Source organism: Vulpes lagopus, chromosome X (genome assembly GCF_018345385.1).
Source record: "Vulpes lagopus strain Blue_001 chromosome X, ASM1834538v1, whole genome shotgun sequence".
Classification (NCBI taxonomy): domain Eukaryota; kingdom Metazoa; phylum Chordata; class Mammalia; order Carnivora; family Canidae; genus Vulpes; species Vulpes lagopus.
In genome coordinates, this window is record NC_054848.1 from 50,818,320 (window position 1) to 50,842,507 (window position 24,188).

The following is a 24,188-nucleotide window of genomic DNA, read 5'->3' on the forward strand; positions in this document are numbered from 1 at the left end:
AAACTCAAAATGGATGAGAGATCTAAATGTGAGACAAGAGTCCATCAAAATCATAGAAGAGAACACAGGCAACACCCTTTTTGAACTCGGCCACAGTAACTTCTTGCAAGATACATCCACAAAGGCAAAAGAAACAAAAGCAAAAATGAACTATTGGGACTTCATCAAGATAAGAAGCTTTTGCACAGAAAAGGATACAGTCAACAAAACTACAAGACAACCTACAGAATGGGAGAAGATATTTGCAAATGACATATCAGATAAAGGGCTAGTTTCCAAAATCTATAAAGAACTTATTAAACTCAACACCAAAGAAACAATCCAATCATGAAATGGGCAAAAGACATGAAGAGAAATCTCACATGTTAATTTCCCCCATTCTCACTGGTGTCAGGTGGTATCTCATTGTGGTTTTGATTTGTATTTCCCTGATGGCAAGTGATGTGGAGCATTTTCTCATGTGCTTCTTGGCCATGTCTATGTCTTCCTCTCTGAGATTTCTGTTCATGTCTTTTGACCATTTCATGATTGGATTGTTTGTTTCTTTGGTGTTGAGTTTAGTAAGTTCTTTTTTTTTTAATTAATTTTTATTGGTGTTCAATTTACCAACATACAGAATAACAGTGCTCATCCCGTCAAGTGCCCCCCTCAGTGCCCGTCACCCATCACAACCACCCCCCGCCATCCTCCCCTTCCACCACCCCTAGTTCGTTTCCCAGAGTTAGGATTCTTTATTTTCAGTCTCCCTTCCTGATATTTCCCACACATTTCTTATCCCTTCCCTTCTATTCCCTTTCACTATTATTTATATTCCACAAATGAAGGAGAACATATAATGTTTGTCTTTCTCCGATTGACTTACTTCACTCAGCATAATACCCTCCAGTTCCATCCACGATGAAGCAAAAGGTGGGTATTTGTTATTTCTAATGGCTGAGTAATATTCCACTGTATACATAAACCACATCTTCTTTATCCACTCATCTTTCGATGGACACTGAGGCTCCTTCCACAGTTTGGCTATTGTGGACATTGCTGCTAGAAACATCGGGGTGCAGGTGTCCCGGCGTTTCATTGCATCTGAGTCTTTGGGTTAAATCCCCAACAGTGCAATTGCTGGGTCGTAGGGCAGGTCTATTTTTAACTCTTTGAGGAAACTCCACACAGTTTTCCAGAGTGGCTGCACCAGTTCACATACCCACTAACAGTGTAAGAAGGTTCCCTTTTCTCCACATCCTCTCCAACATTTGTGGTTTCCTGCCTTATTAATTTTCCCCATTCTCACTGGTGTGAGGTGGTATCTCATTGGGATTTTGATTTGTAACTCTCGGATGGCAAATGACGCAGAGCATTTTCTCATGTGCATGTTGGTCATGTCCATGTCTTCCTCTGTGAGATTTCTGTTCATGTCTTTTGCCCATTTCATGATTGGATTGTTTGTTTCTTTGGTGTTGACTTTAATAAGTTCTTTATAGTTCCTGGAAACTAGCCCTTTATTTGACACGTCATTTGCAAATATCTTCTCCCATTCTGTAGGTTGTCTTTTAGTTTTTCTGACTCTATACTTTGCTGTGCAAAAGCATCTTATCTTGATGAAGTCCCAATAGTTCATTTTTGCTCTAGTTTCTTTTTCCTTCGTGGATGCATCTTGCAAGAAGTTACTGTGGCCGAGTTCAAAAAAGGTGTTGCCTGTATTCTCATCTAGGATTTTAGTGAACTCTTGTCTCACATTTAGATCTCTCATCCATTTTGAGTTTATCTTTGTGTATGGTGAAAGAGAGTGGTCTAGTTTCATTCTTCTGCATGTGGATGTCCAATTTTCCCAGCACCATTTATTTAAGAGACTGTCTTTCTTCCAATGGATAGTCTTTCCTCCTTTATATTGACTATTAGGTGACCATAAAGTTGAGGGTCCACTTCTGGATTTTCTATTCTGTTCCATTGATCTATGTGTCTGTTTTTGTGCCAGTACCACACTGACTTGATGACCACAGCTTTGTAGTACAACCTGAAATCTGGCATTGTGATGCCCCAGATATGGTTTTCTTTTTTAAATTCCCCTGGCAGATCCCAGGGTGGCTCAGCGGTTTAGCGCCTGCCTTCGGCCCAGGGCACAATCCTGGAGTCCCGGGATCGAGTCCCATGTCGGGCCCCGGGGTTGGAGCCTGCTTCTCCCTCTGCCTGTGTCTCTGCCTCTCTCTAAGTCTATCATGAATAAATAAATAAAATCTTTAAAAATAAATAAATAAATAAATAAATAAATAAATAAATAAATAAATAAATAAAATTCCCCTGGCTATTCTGAGGGTTTCCTGATTCCACAAAAATCTTTAAATAATTTTTCTAACTCTCTGAAGAAAGTCCATGGTGTTTTCATAGGGATTGCATTAAACGCGTAAAGTGCCCGGGGTAACATTGACATTTTCACAATATTAATTCTGCCAATCCATGAGCATGGAATATTTTTCCATCTCTTTGTGTCTTCCTCAATTTCTTGCAGAAGTGTTCTATAGTTTTTAGGGTATAGATCCTTTATCTCTTTGGTTAGGTTTATTCCTAGGTATCTTATGCTTTTGCGTGCAATTGTAAATGGGATTAACTCCTTAATTTCTCTTTCTTCAGTCTCAGTGTATAGAAATGTCACTGATTTCTGGGCATTGATTCTGTATCCAGCCACACTGCCAAATTGCTGGATGAGTTCTACCAATCTTGAGGTGGAGGCTTTTGGGTTTTCTATGTAGAGTATCATGTCATTGGCGAAGAGGGAGGGTTTGACTTCTTCTTTGCCAATTTGAATGCCTTTAATGTCTTTTTGTTGTCTGATTGCTGAGGCTAGGACTTCCGGTACTATGATGAATAGCAGTGGTGAGAGTGACATACCTGTCCTGTTCCTGATCTTAGGGGAAAGGCTCCCAGTGCTTCCCCATTGAGAATGATATTTGCTGTGGGCTTTTCGTAGATGGCTTTTAAGATGTTGAGGAATGATCCCTCTATCCCTACACTCTGAAGAGTTTTGATCAGGAATGGATGCTGTATTTTGTCAAATGCTTTCTCTGGATCTATTGAGAGGATCATATGGCTCTTGTTTTTTCTCTTGCTGATATGATGAATCACATTGATTGTTTTACCAGTGTTGAACCAGCCTTGTGTCCCAGGGATAAATCCTACTTGGTCATGGTGAATAATTTTCTTAATGTACTGTTGGATCCTATTGGCTAGTATCTTGTGGAGAATTTTTGCATCCATGTTCATCAGGGATATTGGTCTGTAATTCTCCTTTTTGGTGGGGTCTTTGTCTGGTTTAGGAATTAAGGTGATGCTGGCCTCATAGAACGAATTTGGAAGTACTCCATCTCTTTCTATCTTTCCAAACAGCTTTAGTAGAATAGGTATGGTTTCTTCTTTAAACGTTAGATAGAATTCCCCGGGGAAGCCATCTGGCCCTTTACTCTTGTGTCTTGGGAGGTTTTTGATGACTGCTTCAATTTCCTCCCTGGTTACTGGCCTGATGGTTTTATATTTCTTCCTGTTCCAGTTTTGGTAGTTTGTGGCTTTCCAGGAATTCGTCCATTTCTTCTAGATTGCCTAATTTATTGGTGTATAGCTGTTCATAATATGTTTTTAAAATCGTTTGTATTTCCTTGATGTTGGTAGTGATCTCTCCTTTCTCATTCATGATTTTATTAATTTGAGTCTTCTCTCTCGTCTTTTTAATAAGGCTGGCTAATGGTTTATCTATCTTATTAATTCTTTCAATGAACCATCTCCTGGTTTTGTTGTTCTGTTCCACAGTTCTTCTGGTCTTGAATTCATTGAGTTCTGCTCAAATTTTTATTAACTCTCTTCTTCTGCTGGGTGTAGAATCTATTTGCTATTTTTTCTCTAGCTCCTTTGGGTGTAAGGTTAGCTTTTGTATTTTAGTTCTTTCCAGTTTTTGAATGCATGCTTGTATTGCGATGTATTTCCCCCTTAGGACTGCTTTTGCTGCGTCCCAAAGATTTTGAATGGTTGTATCTTCATTCTCATTAGTTTCCATGAATCTTTTTAATTCTTCCTTAATTTCCTGGTTGACCTTTTCATTTCATAGCAGGATGGTCCTTAACCTCCACGTGTTTGTGGTCCTTCCAAACTTCTTGTTGTGATTAAGTTCTAATTTCAAGGCCTTATGGTCTGAGAATATGCAGGGGACAATCCCAATCTTTTGTTATTTGTTCAGATCCGATTTATGACCCAGTATGTGGACTATTCTGGAGAATGTTCCATGTGCACTTGAGAAGAATGTGTATTCGGTTGAGTTTGGATGTAAAGTTCTGTAGATATCTGTGAAATCCATCTGGTCCAGTGTATCATTTAAAGCTCTCCTTTCTTTGGAGATGTTGTGCTTAGAAGACCTATCGAGGGTAGAAAGAGCTAGATTAAAGTCACCACGTATAAGTGTATTATTATCTAAGTATTTCTTCACTTTGGTTATTAATTCATTAATATATTTGGCAGTTCCCACATTTGTGACATATGTATTGAAGATTAAGTCCTCTTGTTGGATAGATCCTTTAAGTATGATATAGTGTCCCTCTTCATCTCTCACTACAGTCTTCAGGGTAAATTTTAGTTTATCTGATATAAGGATGGTTACCCCTGCTTTCTTTTGAGGACCATTTGAATAGTAAATGGTTCCCCAACCCTTTATTTTCAGGCTGTAGGTGTCCTTCTGCCTAAAGTGAGTCTCTTGTAGACAGCAAATAGATGGGTCTTGCTTTTTATCCAGTCTGAAACCCTGTGCCTTTTGATGGGTCATTAAGCCTATTTATGTTCAGAGTTACTATTGAAAGATATGAGTGTATTTTCATCATGATATCTATTCAGTCCCTGTTTTTGTGGATTGTTCCACTGAACTTCTTCTTAAAGGGAAATTTTAAGAGTCCCCCTTAAAATTTCTTGCATAGCTGGTTTGGAGGTCACATATTCTTTCAGTTCCTGCCTGTCTTAGAAGCTCTTTATCTCTCCTTCCATTCTGAATGAGAGCTTTGCTGGATAAAGTATTCTTGGCTGCAGGTTCTTCTCATTTAGGACCCTGAATATATCCTGCCAGCCCTTTCTGGCCTGCCAGGTCTCTGTGGAGAGGTCTGCTGTTACCCAAATACTCCTCCCCATAAAAGTCAGGGTTTTCTTGTCTCTTGCTGCTTTAAGAATCTTCTCGTTACCTTTGGAATTTGCAAGCTTCACTATTAAATGTCGAGGTGTTGAACAGTTTTTATTGATTTTAGGGGGGTATCTCTCTGTTTCCTGGATCTGAATGCCTGTTTCCCTTCCCAGATTAGGAAAGTTTTCAGCTATGATTTGTTCAAATACATATTCTGGCCCTCTCTCTCTTTCGGCGCCCTCGGGAACCCCAATTAAACGTAGGTTTTTCTTCCTCAGGCTGTCGTTTATTTCCCTTAATCTATCCTCATGGTCTTTTAATTGTTTGTCTCTTTTTTCCTCAGTTTCCCTCTTTGCCATCAACTTGTCTTCTCTGTCACTCACTCGTTCTTCCACCTCATTAACCCTCATCGTTAGGACTTCTAGTTTGGATTGCATCTCATTCAATTTATTTTCAATTTCTCCCTGATTAGATCTAATTTCTGCAGTCTTGAAGTCTCTTTAGTCTTTTATGCTTTCTTCCAGAGCCACCATTAGCTGTATAATAGTGCTTCTGAATAGGCTTTCTGACACTGAATTGTAATCCAGGTTTTGTAACTCTGTGGGAGAGAGGACTATTTCTGATTCTTTCTTTTGAGGTTAGGTTTTCCATTTTGCTGAGTGGAGAGTGGCAAAAACAAGTTGTATTGGGAAAAGGAGAAAAAGAGAGGAGAGAAAGAATGAAACAAAAGAGAAAAAAAAGAAAAAAGGAAGAAATAAAGAAAAAAAGTGAAGAAAAAGAGAAATAAAAAGAAAGAAAGAAAAAAAGGTGGGGGAAGGAAACAGAAAGCAAAAAGCAAAAACAAAAAAACACGGGGAGTATCTTCTGATTCTGTATACTTTAAGTCCCTTGACTTCCCCTGGAACTTGTCCGTCTAGTTGGTCTTCTGGGGGATGGGCCTGTTGTGCTGATTTTCAGGTGTTAGCACTTGGGGGAGCTGCTCTGCCCCCTGCCTGGTGCAGGGCTCAGTGGGGGCTGTTTACCCCGTGAGGCCCCTGGAGGAACAGCCACAGTGGCCACGGCAGCTCTGGAAACCTGGATTCAGCCCCCACAGTAACTCCGGGGCTCTCAGTCTGCAGGGCCTGGAGGCTCCGGGGCAGGGCCGCTGATCTGCTCAGCTCGGGGCAGGAGTGTCCTTGTGGTCCTGGGCCCTCCCGGCCTCTGCCTGTCCTGGGGGGAGGCTGGATCCTGGGTTACGTCCTGGCGCACTGTGCTCTAGGGCCTGCAGTGTTGGATTTGTGCTCCCGTCTGGCGGCGCAGCCGCCTCTCCGACGAGCCACTGCCCGAGCCCCTCCGAGCTGCTCCCAGAGCCATGCAGCCCCCTCCACACGGAGCCTCTTCCTTTGCGGGAACTGCCTCCGAGCTGCTCCCGGATACGCAGCCCCCTCTCTGTGGATCCGCCGCCGGAGCTCCTCCGATCTGTTCCCAGGTCAATGCCTGACCGCGCTGCAGCCCTTTAGGGAGCTCAGCACACTCTCCTGGGCGCGCAGGTGCCTGTTAGTGTCCCAGGGAGCCTGAGGGCATCCCCGCCCTCCTGGGTGCTGCTCTAACTCCCTGCGGGCGCCTTTCCACCCGGGAAGATTGGTGCAGCTCCTGCTTCTCCTGGATGGGGCTTTCCTGCCCTGGGGACACTCAGCCCGGCTTTAGACCCACTCCTCGCAGGGCCCCTCACCCTTGGATGCCTTTTGTTTCTTTAATTCTTTTTCCCCTGTCTTCCTACCTTGATGGAAGCGTGAACTCTTCTCACTGTAGCATTCCAGCTTTTCTCTCTTTAAATCTCAGGCCGAATTCGTAGATTTTCAGGATGATTTGAAGGTTATCTAGGTAATTTGGTGGGGACAGGTGATTTGGGGGCCCTACTCTTCCGCCATGTTGCCCTTCCTCCTGCAACAGATTTCTGAATATTATTTTTATATCCTACAAATTTGCTGAATTTATGTATTTGTTCTAGCAATTGTTTGGTTGAGTCCTTTGGGTTTTCTACAGAGTATGTCATCTGCCAACAGTGAAAGTTTGACTTCTTCCTTGTTGAATTGGATGCCTTTTCTTTCCTTTTGCTGTATGATTCCTGAGGATATCACTTCCAATGCCATGTTAAATGGTAATGGTAAAAGTGGACATCCTTGTCTTGTTCCTGACCAAAGGGGGATGGCTTTCAGTTTTTCCCCATTGAGGATGACATTAGCTGTTTGTGTTTCATATATGGCCTTTATGATGTTGAGGTATTTTCCATCTATCCCTGATTTGTTGAGGGTTTATATCACGAAAGATGCTGTATTTGTCAAATGCCTTTTTTGCATCTATTGACAGGATCATATGGTTCATATCCTTTCTTTTATTAAGGTGATGTATCATGTTGACTGAGTTGTGAATGTTGAACCACCCCTGCAGCCCAGGAATAAATCCCACTTAATCATGGTAATTATTTTAATGTACTATTGAATTTGATTTCCTAGTATTTTAATGGGAAATGGGATAATCCATTTAGCAAATCTCTGAGGATATTGAATTTGGAATCTCAAAATTATTTATTGAGCACTTATTATGTGCCAGACACCATGCTAAACACTTAACATACAAATCTTACAGCATTATAATCTACACCAATACCCTTAGAAGTCATTATTATAATCCTTGTAATGGTCAGGACTATTTCAGTTGAGGCGAAAGAAATTTTAGAAAGCACAAATTAGTTTAAGCGGAGAAAGGAATTTATCGACTCATGTAACTAAGGGCAAAGGATCACATCTCTCTTGTTTCCTCCAGTATCACCATACCTAAAACAGTGCTTGAATGTAATAGGCACTCAACAAATATTTGTTAAATAAATACACTGAAAAGAATGTAAAGCGGTAAATGACTTCAGGCATGGCTGTGTCTAGGGTTCAAACCATATCATCAGGATCTAATATCTTTCAGCACTCCTTTCCACTATACTGATAGACCTGCCCACTATTAGTAATGATCTTTCTATAGGGCAGCCCACACTAGCAAGAGATTTATGTCTACCCTCATTGTAGTCCATAAAATGGAAATATCTTCCTCAATTGTTTAAAGAAAAATCTTTTTAATTTTGGAACAAATTAGGTCATGTGTTTATCTCTAAATCAGTCTTTATGGTACACAACTAATTAGTTAAACAAGGGTTCAGTATCCATGCATGGAAAAACCACTGTAGCTAAAGGAATACAATGCTGGATGGTTATGTGTGAGGAACAAACAAACTCCTCCTCACGCAACCATCTGGACTGGGAGTGGAGAAGACATGGTTTCCAGGGAGGAAATATGCATTCTTCTACCATGAGGAATAAAAGGCACTGGATAGGCAAAGGCAACAAATATCTTCATTTTATGAAAGAAGAAATTGAGTAATTTGCCTCAAATAGGCAATAAACAAGAATAGTCAGGGAAACAGTTTACAGAATCTGATGGTTCTGTATCAGATTCCTCATTTTCTATTTCCTGGTCCTGTAACATTGAGCAGATTCCTCAGTCTTCCTAATTCTCAACTGATCATCTGTAAAGTGAGGGTAGTGGTAAAACCTATCTCATATATTTGGTGTAAGAATTAAATGGGAGTAATGCTAGAAAAGACCTTAGCACAGTTCCAAGAATCTAATAAGCACTGAAAAATAGTAATTATTAATGTCATCTAGTGTAATACAGCTAGTATGGGACAGGATACTGTCCTAAAGTGCAGCAAAATGGAATGTGGATGGGCACATTCCTTTTTATCATTCATATGTACTTGCTTTTTGACAAGAGTAAACATGGAAAAATATGATTGTACACAAGAAAAAAGGTGCTCCCACCATCAATGCATGTTTGGATACTTTCTTCTATTGTCTGGAAGAGGAAATACCATTCAGTGGCAGTTCTCATTGACTTTTTAGTCTTCAAAATCTCTGTACCAAAGGCTTGTGACCTCACCTGTCACTGGCCATATTCTTTCTAAGACTCTACCTTCAAATCATTTATATCTATGGATACCAACACCACTGAGGTAACCTTTTCAGAAAACCCATGAATTCAGCCACCCTGACTTTGGAATCTAAAAGTTAACCTAGATGAAAAAATATGTTCTTCATTCATATAGTTATGCAGTCATATATACCTGGGTTCAAATTTTGGCTCTACCACTTCATAGAATTGGGCATTTCAAGTCTCTCCAGAGAGTGTTACTGTTTATCCAAGTGGATAACAAGTCATGGCTCACAAGATTATTCTAAAGATGTTATGATATAAACATATACAGGGGTACCTCGGTGGCTTAGTCCATTAAGCACCCGAATCTTGGTTTCTGCTCAGGTCATGATCTCAAGGTCCTAGGATCAAGCCCCATGTCAGGCTCCACATTCAGTAAGGAATCTGTTTGAGTATTCTCTCTCCCTCTTCCTCTGCCCTTCCACCAACATGTGTGCATGCTCTCTCTCTTTCTTTAAAATAAATAAATCTTTTTAAAAAACATACAAACTAGTTGGTTCATTCTGCATAAAAAGTGCTCATAAGTGGAATTTTTCATCTCTACTACCAGCAATCATTGGCCATTCCCCAAGGGAACCATGTTTGTTAACTTTCTTACACTCATACGTTCACTTCAGGGCCCCACCCCTTCTCTTGGTCTTAAAAAATACACTTATCAAGATTACTCACTTGTTCCAGTCCACCAAATGCCAACGAAACTTTGACTCTTTCTGTAATAAACTTTTGAATCTATATTCCCTGAATCAAATAACTCAGACAGTGAACCTTGCAGACCTCTCTTTATGCATTTACATGCTTATATATGCACTTGTGGAAATACTGAAAATATGAGGGGTTTTGCTTATTTTCACATAAATGACAGCATTCTGAACATATTGTTCTTCAATTTTTTTACACTTTTCATTTACCTCCTTACAAGGTCTTGGAGATATTTCCAGAGTATATGTTATTTTACATTTTGCATGGGACTGAGACTATGAATGAGAACCAAACTTTAACTATTTTTATATTGATAGATATTTAGATTTTCTCCAACTTTTCATTATTACAAACAGCATAATGGTAAAAGAACATCTACATATCTGTCTCCTTGTGCATACTTTGTAGTTATTCTCTAGTGCAGATGTTAAGAACTGAAACCATTTTGTCACAGGGGACAATATCTAAAATATTAATAGATACAGCCAAATTATTCCCCAAAATATGGTCATAGCACAATTTGCACTCCTACCAGTAGTGTATCAGATTATTTGATTTCCCAGACTCTCCTCATACATGCTATTGAAAAATTTTAAAAGGTTTCCTATATCATGAGTAAAAATGGACTCCTAACTCTGGGAAATGAACAAGAGACTGTAGAAAGGGATGTGGGTGGAGGGTGGGGGTGACTGGGTGACGGGCACCGAGGGGGGCACTTGATGGGATGAGCACTGGGTGTTATTCTATATGTTGGCAAATTGAACACCAATAAAAAATAAATTAATAAAAAAATGGACATCACATGTTAGTCTTCATTACCTTTAAAATTGATGAGGTTGGACATATTTTCAAATGTTTATAAACCTTTTGTATTTCTTCTCCTTTGATCTCTTTATTATATATGCAATTTTACTGTCAGTTTGTCATCTTATTGATATATTGATATATATGATATATATAAACATATATATTTATATTCTGGCCATTACTTTAAAAAAATTATGAGCGGTTTAGTGCCGCCTTCAGCCCAGGGAGTGATCCTAGAGACCCGGGATCAAGTCCCACATCAGGTTCCCTGCATGAAGTCTGCTTACCTGCTTCTCCTTCTGCCTGTCTCTGCCTGTCTGTCTGTCTCTCAGTCTCTCTGTCTCTCTTTCTCTCTCTGTGTGTCTCATGAATAAATAAATAAAATATTAAAAATATGTATGTTACAAATATTTTTTCCTTGTCTGTTACTTGTCAATTGTCATCTGTCTTTGTTTATGGTGTCTTTTGACATGCATAAGTTTTTTTTAATTTTTTATTTTATTTTTAAATTTTTTGTGCATAAGTTTTTTTAAAAAGTATATAATCAAATCTCTCAATCTTTACCCTCTGGCTCTTTTTTTTGTCTGTGCTTAAGGATAACCACTTATCTCAAATTTATTATTATATTCTGATAATATCCTTTCAATTTTAAAAAAAAATTTTCTCTTATATTGAGATTTATAATCTATATGTAATTTATTTTTTTGTGAATAATATGAGGTAGAGATTTTTCCCCTAAGATAGCTGGCCAATTATCTCAAAAACATTGTAAATATAGCTCACAGGTTCTTCATTTACTTGAACTGTCAAATTATATTCAATTCCCATATATACAAGGGTTTTTTTCCTGGACTTTTCTATACATTAGTAATATTAAAAAATACCTCCTGTATCTGTTGGTTATGTCTAAATATTACTTCTAATGTTATTTATCTGTGCCTTCTCTTATTATTTTTTGAAATACTTGTCAAAAGTTTGTCTATCTAATTGGTCTTTTAAAAAAACAGCTTTTGGTTTTACTGACCAATTCTATGGTTTATTGTGTTTTAGATTTCATTAATTTCTTTCAAATGTATTAATCTTTTCCTATTATTTTATTTTTCAGTTTTCAACATTTCCCACTATATATGGTGGAAGATCCTCAATCAAAACTGTGGTCCAACAGAACCCATCTTCCAAAGGCAGCAGGATTGAAATAAAGACTATAGCATTTTAGCAGTACTAGTAGAATTGTGTTTAAGTCATATACTCAACTCTTGGAGAACCTGATGTTTTCCAGCACAATGCCTACCTAGCTCATGAATAAGTAGGAAGTTGTTCAGGAGACTCAAGGAAAATATTATTTGTCAAAGATTCATTATTGGCAGGATCCATTCTCTATCACATCTAGGATTTGATTCCATGGATCCTGTAAGCTCAGAAATCTCCCATATTGTAGGTTCTTTGGTATAAAATCATGTAGTTAAGAGAAAAAGAAAAATTCTAGGAGCTGCAGTTCATGAGGTAGGCAATTTATACATTCTACATGTCTACTTTAGAGGACATCATAGGACCTTAATACATTTGTTAACTGGGTGAATGAATCAGTGAATTAATGGTAATAGATTCAAAACTATAATTCAGGTTTCTCAATTCCAGTATTTGACTGACAACATACTTTGGGGAGTTTTCTACATGCACACACACACAGACACACACACACAGACACACACACACAGACACAAACACTGCAATATCATTCAATGTTTCATGGAAAATAAATGATGAAACAACACAAGATATTTAACTTGGACACTTAACACTCCTCATAAACATAATTTTTGGCTGTAATAGTACTTGTAATAATAAATAAATAGATACATACTGACAGGAAAATGTAGCCTTCTGAGGTTCTTGTCTCTGCAATTGAGATCTGGAGTGTTTGGAAGTTATGTATGCTAAAATGGAGGTAGATTTAGAACAAATAAGATAGAGACATAAATTCAGGTCCTTGCTCCCTCAGCAAGCTGGACAGGTGGTAAATATCAATTGGCTCAAGAAGAGTTGTGATAAATACAAGGATAATGGTTTCATATGACCTTAGGACAATCTGAGCAGATTTGTGGAATTGGAAAGCAATGCAGGGTGGCACCTGTCTCTGATGGAGCAGTTAGAAAAATCATAAGACTAATGAGAGGAAGGATGTAAAAAAAAAAAAGTAAAGGACTTCAGAAGTCCTCCCTGAGAGGGGCCTATTATAGAAATAGTTTAACTTATTTCATTTTGATTTCAATATATTGAAATTTCTCATTATTTTCCTCTAAATTTTCATGTTTGTGCCTTGAGAAAAATGATTTTTGTCTTGTTTATGTGCTTATTATAGGCTTAAGTACAGTGCATGGCACTGGAGATGGATGAAGGAACAAAAGACACAGCCAATACCTTGACATACTTACAGTCTATTAAGGGTGCCAGACATATCAGCAAATAATTACAATATAGTAAGTTTCATGTGATTATGGAAATATGTACAGAATACAGAAATAGTAGAAGAAAGTAATAAACTAAGAGAGTAAGAAAAGGTTTTAAAGAGGTGATGGCCTAAACAATCCAAACAGGTATTTACTAAGCAAACTAGGTGAGAACAGGCATTATAGGAAGAAGTAGTAGTCAAAGGCATAGACAGAGGAAAGTCAGAGGAAAGAAAACATTTAAGAGCTAACTAAGAAGTAAAAAAAGGATTTCAAATCAACTCCCAGATGCTTCCCCATTTTTGTCTGCCTTTCACGACTAATCTTAAAAGGGCCATTTACACTATCTGATAATATTTCCCCACCTTTCACATACTTTTCAATGTATTCTAATATGATTTCTAAGTCCAAACCACTACCTGAGTTCAATTCTTGCAAGGTGCCCAATGATCTCCATGTCAAAAAAGCAAGTTATCTTTTCAAAATCCAAATTTGATCACGTCAGTTCTCTGATGAAAACACTTCAGTAGCTCCTCATTAGTCTTAATAAAATGTCCAAATTCTTCCTATGGCTTATAAAGCTTCTGCCCATATCCCAGCCTTGTTTCTTGCCACTCAGCTGTGTTCTCTAAGAGCAAACTACACAGTTCCCTTTTTAACTCTCAAATATGTCACCCTTCTCAGTAGCTCAGGACCTTATATACATGCTCTCTTCTCTGCCCAGACTCTCTTACTTCTCTTTATCTAAATCTTATCCATTCCTCATCCTTCAATTCAAATATCACCTCCTCAGGGAAGTCTTCCGTGATTCCAGACTAGGTGCTTCCATAGCACACCACTCTTATCATCTTCAGGATTTAAAATTGTAATTAAGTGTGTAAATCACAGCTCAATATTGTGCTTTGCACTAGAATGAATATTGCACGAAGACAGGGGCTGTGCTAGAGACTGAATTAGGTGCCATATCATCAGCACCTAGCATAATACTGAGAACAAAGTAGGTGTTCAGTTAGTACTTGTTAAATTGATGACAGGTGGGATGTAAGAATTAAGGTAGAAAAATAATAAAGAATTATAGCCAAAGTTCTGGTTTTGGTGACTAAGTTGGGTGGCAGTATTTTGGATCTGAGGCAAGGGGAGAATAAGAAATTAGGTTTTTAAAGAAAGAGCTGGAGATGCTTATAAGATATATGGTAGGCAGTTTGATATGTAGTTATTAATTTGAGGAAAGCAGGCTGCGCTATAGATGTAAATTTAATAGCCATTACTTCCATGTGTTGTTTGAAACTGAGTGAGGGGATGAGAGCACTCAGGAAATAAATGTAATGAAAAAAAGGATCAAGGACATATCTCTATAGAGTATCAATAGTTAAAGGGATAGGCAGAGGACAATAAACCATAAAAGGAGAGGGAGATGGTACCTTACAGATCAAGAGTCAACAGGGTTATAAGTAACACAGAGGTCAGAGGAGTGCCTACTGACATTGCCAATGAGAAGGACACTGACAAAAATGCTTAGGGAAGTTGATAGGTGAAGCAGAAGTGAAGATTTTGGAATCCTTAATACACAGCTCTTTTTTGAAGCCTGCTGAGAATAAAAGGAAAGAAGGTGACAGCTGAAGAGGGGGCAATGTCAAGGAAAGCTTTTACTTTCTTTTAACATGTGAGAAACCTGGACAAATCTGAATATTAATAGGGCACATCACAATTAAGTTACTCTACTATAAATGAGGTGGGTTCCCGAAATGCTATTTGCTCCCTGTCACATGTGTTCAAGCTCAGATTAAATACAGAAGCACCAGAGAATTTATTCTCAAGTACAAAATGAGAGTCATGGTTAGAAGATTTAACGCAAGTTTCTATAAGGTCCTTTGCACCAATCCATCACAGCATAATAGAAATTGTACTGGTAGAAGGCAGCATGAGAGCCACAGTCATTCTATTATGCAATAGAAATTGCACTAAGAACTTAGAATCTTAACTTTGTCACTGACTAGCTTTTCTCTGTCTCAGATTTCCTTATGCGTAAACTCACCCTACAAAACCATAAGGAGGATCAAAAGAAAGAATTGATGTTTATAGAGTAACAATATAAGATCCTCTAATGCTGCCAAGGGTTATTAAACTTTCAGGGAAGTTATTAAATTATTTTTAGTTAATAAATGCTTATTATAACAATTTTAGTTAATAAACTCATTTTATAGCAGCCTTGAAAAGTAGTCACTGCTATTATCCTCATTTTACAGATAAGTAACTGAAGCACAGACGGGTTATGATGCTTGCCTAAGATCCACAGCTAGGGGTTAGTGAAGTATAGATGTGAAAACATTGTCGGGCTCTAAAATTCTACATAACCATTATAGTACCTTTTTCTTGGTGTAGAACCTCATCTTTCTAAAGGAAAGATTCGCCAATCTCTTTGAGAAAATCTAATGAAATCTTTAGACACTCTCTACCCCAAAATGCACAGAAACTTACACATGCATGTTTTTAATATACTATTTCAAAGCCTTCACTTACTGATCTTCACCACTGCCACAGTCCAACCATGTGACTCACCCAAGTGCCTCAGATTCAAACTCCTCGCTCTAAAGTCTAAATTCCACCAATCTCAAACTTTAATTCATCCTCAAATCCTGTCATAACAGCTCAGTTCTAGATAAAAATAATGACTATGGCTCTCGTGCTGCCCTCTACCGCCGCCTACTGGACTGTCTGCTGTAATGACAACATCGCCATACCTGTCACTTAGGGACTTCTTCAGATTTTCGAAAGTGCTTTTGCAAGGAAGGTGCCGTCACAGCTCTGGGGTCCAAAGCCCCAAATCCAGCGGTCTGCGCCTGGGGTCCATCCTTCTGTTATTGCTTCTAAATCCTTTCCATTATGCTATGATAGACACATCGTGTGCGGGCATCTCCGCCATTTTAGCTTTGTCTCTTACTGCCTGCTTCACTCAGAGATGAGTAGACAGCCTTTAGGATTCAGCAGAGGGCACTGGATTACGTCTTTCATAACTGAGGCTGTGGTTAGCAAAATAGGAAGTTGTAATGAGAACACAGGCCTACAGATTCAAGCTTTGCTATTTTTTTAGCTGTATGACCAGTCACTTGACCTCTCTGAAATCTCAGTATATAAAATTGAATGAAGTTGGTTAATATTGGAGGATCTCTATGGACTTTCCTGACCTGCTAGAAATTTGGGAGTCTTTTCTGTTGTTTACATTCTCTACTGTCTTTACATTTACAAACTAGTCCACATTCATCTTTACTCTCAGAGCAACATTTCTAAAATTGAATCACATACATACATTTATTTATTTATTTATTTATTATTTATTTATTTATTTATTTATTTATTTATTTATTTATTATTCATGAGAGACACGCACGCACACACACACACACAGAGGCAGAGACACAGCCAGAAGGAGAAGCAAGCTCCATGCAAGGATGTGGGACTCTATCCTGGAACTCCAGGATAATGCCCTGGGCCGAAGGCAGGCGCTAAACTGCTGAGCGACCCAGGGGTCCCCACACTTAGGTGGTGGAAGGGGAGGAAGGCGGGGGGTGGGGGTGACTGGGTGGTGGGCACTTATGGGGGCACTTGACAGGATGAGCATTGGGTGTTATTCTGTATGTTGGCAAATTGAACACCAATAAAAAATAAATTTATTATTAAAAAGTAATAAAATAAAATAAATCCTATAATTCTTTCCTTTGCCCCAAAGAAAGAGCTCAAACTTTCTACTGTGACATCAAAAACCTTCATAACCTGGTTTTTTTTTTTTCTCTGACTTCTACCCTTGTCATTTTACTCCTAAACATGACACAGTTTAGGTAGCATGGCTCCCATTGACATAAAAGACTAGGTTAGATGCTGATTTAATATTTATCCCAGGGACACCTGGGTGGCTCAGAAGTTGAGCCTCTGCCTTTGGCCAGGGGCATGATCCTGGAGTCCCTGGATCCGGTCCCACATTGGGCTCCCTGCATGGGGCCTGCTTATCTCTCTGCCTGTGTCTTTACCTCTCTCTCTGTGTCTCTCATGAATAAATAAATTAAATATTTTTAAAAATTATATTTATCCCAGCATTTGTCAAAATCTACCTTAATTATCTTTCCCCCTGTCTAGACTTTGAGCTTCTTGAAAGCAGGAACCACTGCTGAATCTCCAGCTCCTAGAACAATGCATGGTGCTTTGTCATTGTTCAATAAATATTTGTTGATGAATGAATTATTATATGTTGCTGAATCTCCAAAGCCTATCACCACACCATACATATAGTAGATGGTTAATGAACATTGAGTGAATAAATGAATTTTCAAAATCTCATTAGCTTCTCCAATATTTCTTGCATCCTATCCTTCTTTCTTTAGTACCTTGTCAAGCACTAATCATCTCTACCTGGGTTATTGGAAAATCTCTTAACTAGTTTCCCAAACTTAGTCTTTCTCTAATTAAGACAATTAAAAAAACACACACAATTCTACAATACTATTTTTTGTTCCAAAATCATCCAGGACTCCCTATTGCTTTAAGGATCAAGTCTAAATTTTCTCACCAAGCAATGGAGAACCTTCTCTAACCTGGCCATTCATTAGCCTAATGATCCAGGCAAACAAGGTTGTTTCTTTTTCCTCAACTCATGCTCTACTTGTTCCATTCCATATACAATAAGACCAGGTGAGAAATAATAAGGATCCAAATAAGGTCCTGGACAGTGGAAATGAAGAGGAGGGGATGGATTTGAAAACATGCATACTTAAAAGTTAGGTTTCCCTTTATTTGTTCTGCCTCCCTCCTTTCACAGGTGCTACCAAATTTCTTTAAGCAAATATTTCTCTCATCTTGAAAATAATACAAGCCAACATTCATTGGGAACTTCTTGTATGTCAAACATTGTTTGAAGTGCTTTGTATGTGCTAATGCATTTAATCATTCCAATATTCTTTGTGCTAAGTATTAATGGTGTTCTCTCTTTACATATAAAGACACTGAGGAAGATTTGGGATTACATAACCTGTTCAATGTCATGTAACCATTGAAAATAGCATAACTGGTACTTAACGTACGTTAAGGCTGGTGGGGGTTGTGGTCTTAATTACTACATTACATTACCACATGCTTTTGTCAACTGTCATGATATTGCCTATTTATAATTCTTTTTTTGCAATTTCTTCATAATAGCACCACCCTCTTTCTTTACTGGCTCCTATTACTCACAAGTATACAAATTGCACAAAGTTCTTTTTTTTTCTAAATGCTTTAATAGGTAACATTTATTGAAAACATTATGTCAGACGATCTTAGCATGCTTATATGCTGAATCTCATTGACTCCTTTCAGCAGCCTTCTGAGGTATGTGCTATTGTTATTTCTATTTAACAGATGAGAAAACCAAAGCACAAAGAAGCAAGGTATTTTGACCAAATTAACACAGCTGATAAATGTCAGAGCTTGAACTGGAACCCAGGCTCTCTGATTCCTGAGGCCACACTTGTGCAGTTCATACATTTGTGCTATTGTATTTTGTGATTAAGAGCCAGACTCTAGAGCTACACTGCTGTCTTCAAATCCCATTCTTCTTTCTAGCTGTGTGAAGTTGGGCAAGTGTCTTCACCTAGCTGAGCCTCAGATGAGTTTCCTCATCTGTAATATAGAATTATAATAAGGCTGATATGAAGATTAAATGAGCTCATTTAAAAATAATAAAAAAATAAAAATAAAAAATAAATGAGCTCATTTACAGAGAATATTGATACCAGGTAAGCATTATATAAATATTACCTATAATTATTACTTTATTTTATATCATCCTGATTTTTAAATTTTTTATATTGCTTTTATCTTTTTTCCTGCTTTACTGACATGTTATTAACATATAACATATATTAGTATAAGGAGAAGTTGTGATGCTTTAATGCACCTACATATTGTAAAATGATTACCACAATAAGATTAGTTAACACCCTCATTCCCTCATATAACTACCATTCTTTTGGTAGCTCTAATATTTAAGATCTACATGCAACAACTTTCAAGAATATAATACAGTACTGTTAATTATAGTTGCAATGACATGCATTTGAGCCCCAGAACTTATTTATCTTATTACAGGAAGCCTGTGCCCTTGATCAATGTCTTTCCATTTCCCTCATCCCACAGTCTCTGACAATCATGGTTTTATTCTTTATTTCTATGAAATGCCAGCAGTATTTTTCACAGAACTACGAAAAACAATCCTAAAATTTGTATGGAACCACAAAATCCCTGAATAGCCACAGCATTCTTGAAAAAGAAAAAGCAGAGCTGGAGGCATCATAATTCCATACTTCAAGTTTTATTACAAAGCTGTAGAGATCAAAATTGTATGGTACTGGCACAAAAATAGACACATAGATCAATAGAACATAATAGAAAACCCAGAAATGACCCTACAACAATATGGTCAATTAATTGTGGACAAAGCAAGAAAGAATATTCAATGGGAAAAAGTCTCTTCAACAAATGATGTTGAAGAAACCGGACAGCTACATGCAAGAGAATGAAACTGGACCACTTTTTTATATACCATATGCAAAAATAAATTCAAAATGAATTAAAGACCTAAATATGAGACCTGAAACCATAAAAATCATAGAAGAGAGCACAGAGAATATTTTTTCTGACATCAGCTGTAGCAACATTTTTTCTAGATGTCTCCTGAGACAAGGAAAACAAAATAAAAAGCACACTATTGGGATTACACCAAAATAAAAAGCTTCTACTCTGGGAAAGAACCTATCAACATAAGTAAAAGGCAACTTGCCGAATAGGAGAAGATGCTTGCAAATAACATATCTGATAAAAAGTTAGTATCCAAAATATACAAAGAACGTATAAAACTTGACAGTTCCCCAAATAATCCAGCTTAAAAATGTGCAGAAGTGGGCTATTTAGGGGGCTCAGTTACTTAAATGTCTAACTCTTGATTTCAGCTGAGGTCATGATTTCAGTGTTGTGAGATTGACCCCTCTGTAGGCTCTGTGCTGGGCACGGAGCCTGCTTAAAATCCTCTCTTTCCCTCTCCCTTTGCCTCTGCCCCAGCCTGTCCCTCTCTCTCAAAAAAAAAAAAAAAAAAAAAAAAAAAAAAAAAAAAAAGAAAAGAAAACGACATGAATAGATGTTTTTTCCGAAGAAGATATTCAGGTGACCAACAGACACATGAAAAGATGTTCAACATCACTCATCACCAGGGAAACGCAAATCAAAATTACAATGAGATATCACCTCACACTTGTTAGAATGGCTAAAATGAAAAACATAGGAGACAAAAAGTGTTGGTGAAGATATGGAGAATGAGGAACCCTCTTGCACTGTTGGTAGGTCTACACTGGAATTAAAATAAGAAACTTAATTTAAAAAGAAGATACATGCCAGTATCAGGTGCAAAGTAGTGTAATAAGGACTGTTATACTGAGAGTTTAAAGTTCTCCACTGTCACACCATACAACCATTTGGCTGTGTGATCCTTGATCACTTCTTGCTCCTCTGTGAACCTCAGTTTCCTCATCTGTAAAATGAAGATTAACATGTTTAGCCCCGCGTCTGGAAAGGTGCAGGCTCCGCTGAACCGGGCCTCGCGCAGCGGCGGCCGGAGCCGGCGCGGGATGGTCGCGGGCCCCCGCGGAGCCGAGGCGGCAGCCCGAGAGCCCGGGGAAGTTTTTGGAGCCCTGAGGGATACAGCAGTTTGGTCAATATTGTTTTAACATGCTTCAAATAAATCAGCCTTTTTATTTACAGCTTCTCTCCAAGATAAAATGGCAAACCCCAAAGAGAAAACTCCAATGTGTCTGGTAAATGAGTTAGCCCGTTTCAATAGAGTCCAACCCCAGTATAAACTTCTGAAAGAAAGAGGGCCTGCTCATTCGAAGATGTTCTCAGTGCAACTGAGTCTTGGTGAGCAGACATGGGAATCCGAAGGAAGCAGTATAAAGAAGGCCCAACAAGCTGTTGCTAATAAAGCTTTGACTGAATCTACACTTCCCAAACCAGTTCAGAAACCACCCAAAAGTAATGTTAATAATAACCCAGGTAGTATAACTCCAACTGTGGAACTGAATGGGCTTGCTATGAAAAGGGGAGAGCCTTCCCTCTACAGGCCATTAGATCCAAAGCCTTTCCCAAATTATAGAGCTAATTACAACTTTCGGGGCATGTACAATCAGAGGTATCATTGCCCAATGCCCAAGATATTTTATGTTCAGCTGACTGTAGGAAATAATGAGTTTTTTGGGGAAGGGAAGACCCGACAAGCTGCTAGACACAATGCTGCAATGAAAGCCCTCCAAGCACTGCAGAATGAACCTATTCCAGAAAAATCACCTCAGAATGGCAAATCAGGAAAAGAAATGGATGATGACAAAGATGCGAATAAATCGGAGATCAGCTTGGTCTTTGAAATAGCTCTGAAGCGAAATATGCCCGTAAGTTTTGAGGTTATTAAAGAAAGTGGACCTCCACATATGAAAAGCTTTGTTACTCGGGTGTCAGTGGGAGAGTTCTCTGCAGAAGGAGAGGGAAATAGCAAAAAACTCTCCAAGAAGTGCGCTGCAACCACCATCCTACAGGAGCTTAAGAAACTTCCGCCTCTTCCTGTGGTTGAAAAGCCAAAATTATTTTTTAAAAAACGCCCTAAAACAATAGTAAAGGCTGGACCAGAGTATGGTCAAGGAATGAATCCCATTAGCTGCCTGGCTCAAATTCAACAGGCCAAAAAGGAAAAGGAGCCAGATTATGTTTTGCTTTCAGAAAGAGGAATGCCTCGACGTCGGGAATTTGTGATGCAGGTCAAAGTAGGCAATGAAGTTGCTACTGGAACAGGACCTAACAAAAAGATAGCAAAAAAAAAAAAAATGCTGCGGAAGCAATGCTGTTACAGCTTGGTTATAAAGCATCCACTAGTCTTCAAGATCAACTTGACAAGACAGGGGAAAACAAAGGATGGAGTGGTCCAAAGGCTGGGTTTCCTGAACCGACAAATAACACTCCAAAAGGAATTCTTCATTTGTCTCCTGATGTTTATCAAGAGATGGAAGCCAGCCGCCACAAAGTAATCTCTGGCACTACTCTAGGCTATTTGTCACCCAAAGATATGAACCAGCCCTCAAGCTCTTTCTTCAGTATATCTCCCACATCGAATAGTTCAGCTACAATTGCCAGGGAACTCCTAATGAATGGAACATCTCCTACAGCTGAAGCCATAGGTTTAAAAGGAAGTTCTCCTACTCCCCCTTGTTCTCCAGTACAACCTTCAAAACAACTGGAATATTTAGCAAGGATTCAAGGCTTTCAGGTATGAATTAAAAGCAAAAACAAAACCAAGAAAACAAATTCATTAGCCCCAAATCCTTCATCTCTATCCATCAGAAAGTTCATCCTTGCCTGCTAGTGTGACCTATATGCCACTTACATTGTAAAGTATTGGGAACACAGAGGTCAGAAGAAAGAGAGCCATATGCACATGCCTCATTTTCTTTTATTTTCATTCTACGCATTCATCTTTTGCTGCCTGGCTCTCCTCCATTTTCCTTCTTCTTCCTCTTATTTTCTTTTTAAACATTTTTAATTCTCTGTTCTGTCTTCCAGTTGGTCTTGATTGGGTGCATTTATCTCCTCACTCTGTCTTCCACAAACAAAAATTCTGCCTTCATACATTTGGTATTAGTCTTTAGCACTAAGTTCTCTCTCATTTACAATAAGGCTAAGTTTTTCTAATAATGATTTTACTTTCATAGCAGTTCCGAAGTTGGCATTCTATTGCTAGTAATGATTCAGGTATACCGTGAAGGTACAACATCTTAGAACTCTATTATCTTAGAAATTAATTAAACATGGTATTAGAACAATAATGACATACTTTCTAGTTGTTTGAGACATAAAAACATGTATTTGTTTTAGTGGATCATGTTTTGAACCATCTAGGGTAGCACCTGTCTCATGGTACTTACTAACAGTTTTGTTTCATTAGGCAGTCTAACTCCAGCTCACAGCTCACTGAACTTGTGTATATGAGTTTGGGGATGGAAATTTTTTTACCTATTTATTCTTTGTTCCTTAAAAAAAAAAAAAAACCAGCAAACCCAACAGTCCTTTCTGGATAGAGCTTTTAAAAGAATTGTTAACTCTAGGGAGAGGAAATACCTATGTTCTGATTTCTTAGTTGCTTTGAAAATCATGTACTGAACTCTAAATGCTGACCTGACCGGATGAACAGCCATGTGCTCATGCGTAGAAAGAGTGTACTACACCCTCAGATTTCACTGTTTTCATCCCCTTTTCCATCTTAGTCTTATTCCTTAAGACCAAAAACTGTAATTTCCTTTAGAAATACTCTAGAAGCTCTGTATTGTGTAGAATAATCATGTATTTATAAACGTTTTACAAGTTTAGATATAAATCAGAAAGAAGATCATGTGTTTTTGGCAGGTATTTTGCATGTTTTTTTTTTTGTTTGTTTGTTTGTTTGCCCTCACAGAAACCCGATTCTTTCAAATCTATGCCAGGTAATCATTAGTGTTTTTAATTATTAATATGAAATTGAAGAAGCTGTTACCAATTATTGGCTCTGTCGTCTGAAATTTTAAACACTTAATTTAAAGTTAAAATTTTAGAATTTGTTTTTGTTGTTTACCTTAAGAATGATAATAAATCGCTGTTTAAAATAAAAAAAAAAAACATGTTTAGCCTACAAGTTTGTCATAAGACTCAATGAAAGTGCTTTGACAAATGCAAAGTGCTATCCAAATTAGAAATATCATTATAGAAGGGGGGCAAGATGGCGGAAGAGTAGGGTCTCCAAGTCACCTGTCCCCACCAAATTACCTAGGTAACTCAAATCATCCTGAAAACCTACGAATTCGGCCTGATATTTAAAGAGAGAATAGCTGGAATGCTACAGTGAGAAGAGTTCACACTTCTATCAAGGTAGAGAGATGGAAAAAAAAATAAAGAAATAAAAAGCATCAAAGAGGGAGGGGTCCCACGAGGAGCCAGGCTCAGGCCCCCGGAGAGTGCCCCCAGGACTTTAA

The 24,188-nt window shown here is 38.3% G+C and overlaps 1 protein-coding gene across 1 annotated transcript; it reads left to right on the plus strand.

The window, feature by feature from the left end:
• Nucleotides 1–20,754: 20,754 nt before the first annotated feature.
• On the plus strand, nt 20,755–22,525 carry LOC121483000 (double-stranded RNA-binding protein Staufen homolog 2-like). The gene is given in 2 exon segments (XM_041741208.1): nt 20,755–22,001; nt 22,004–22,525. Coding segments are annotated over 2 exon segments (1,539 nt in total). The 5' UTR covers nt 20,755–20,918; the 3' UTR covers nt 22,460–22,525.
• Nucleotides 22,526–24,188: the final 1,663 nt, after the last annotated feature.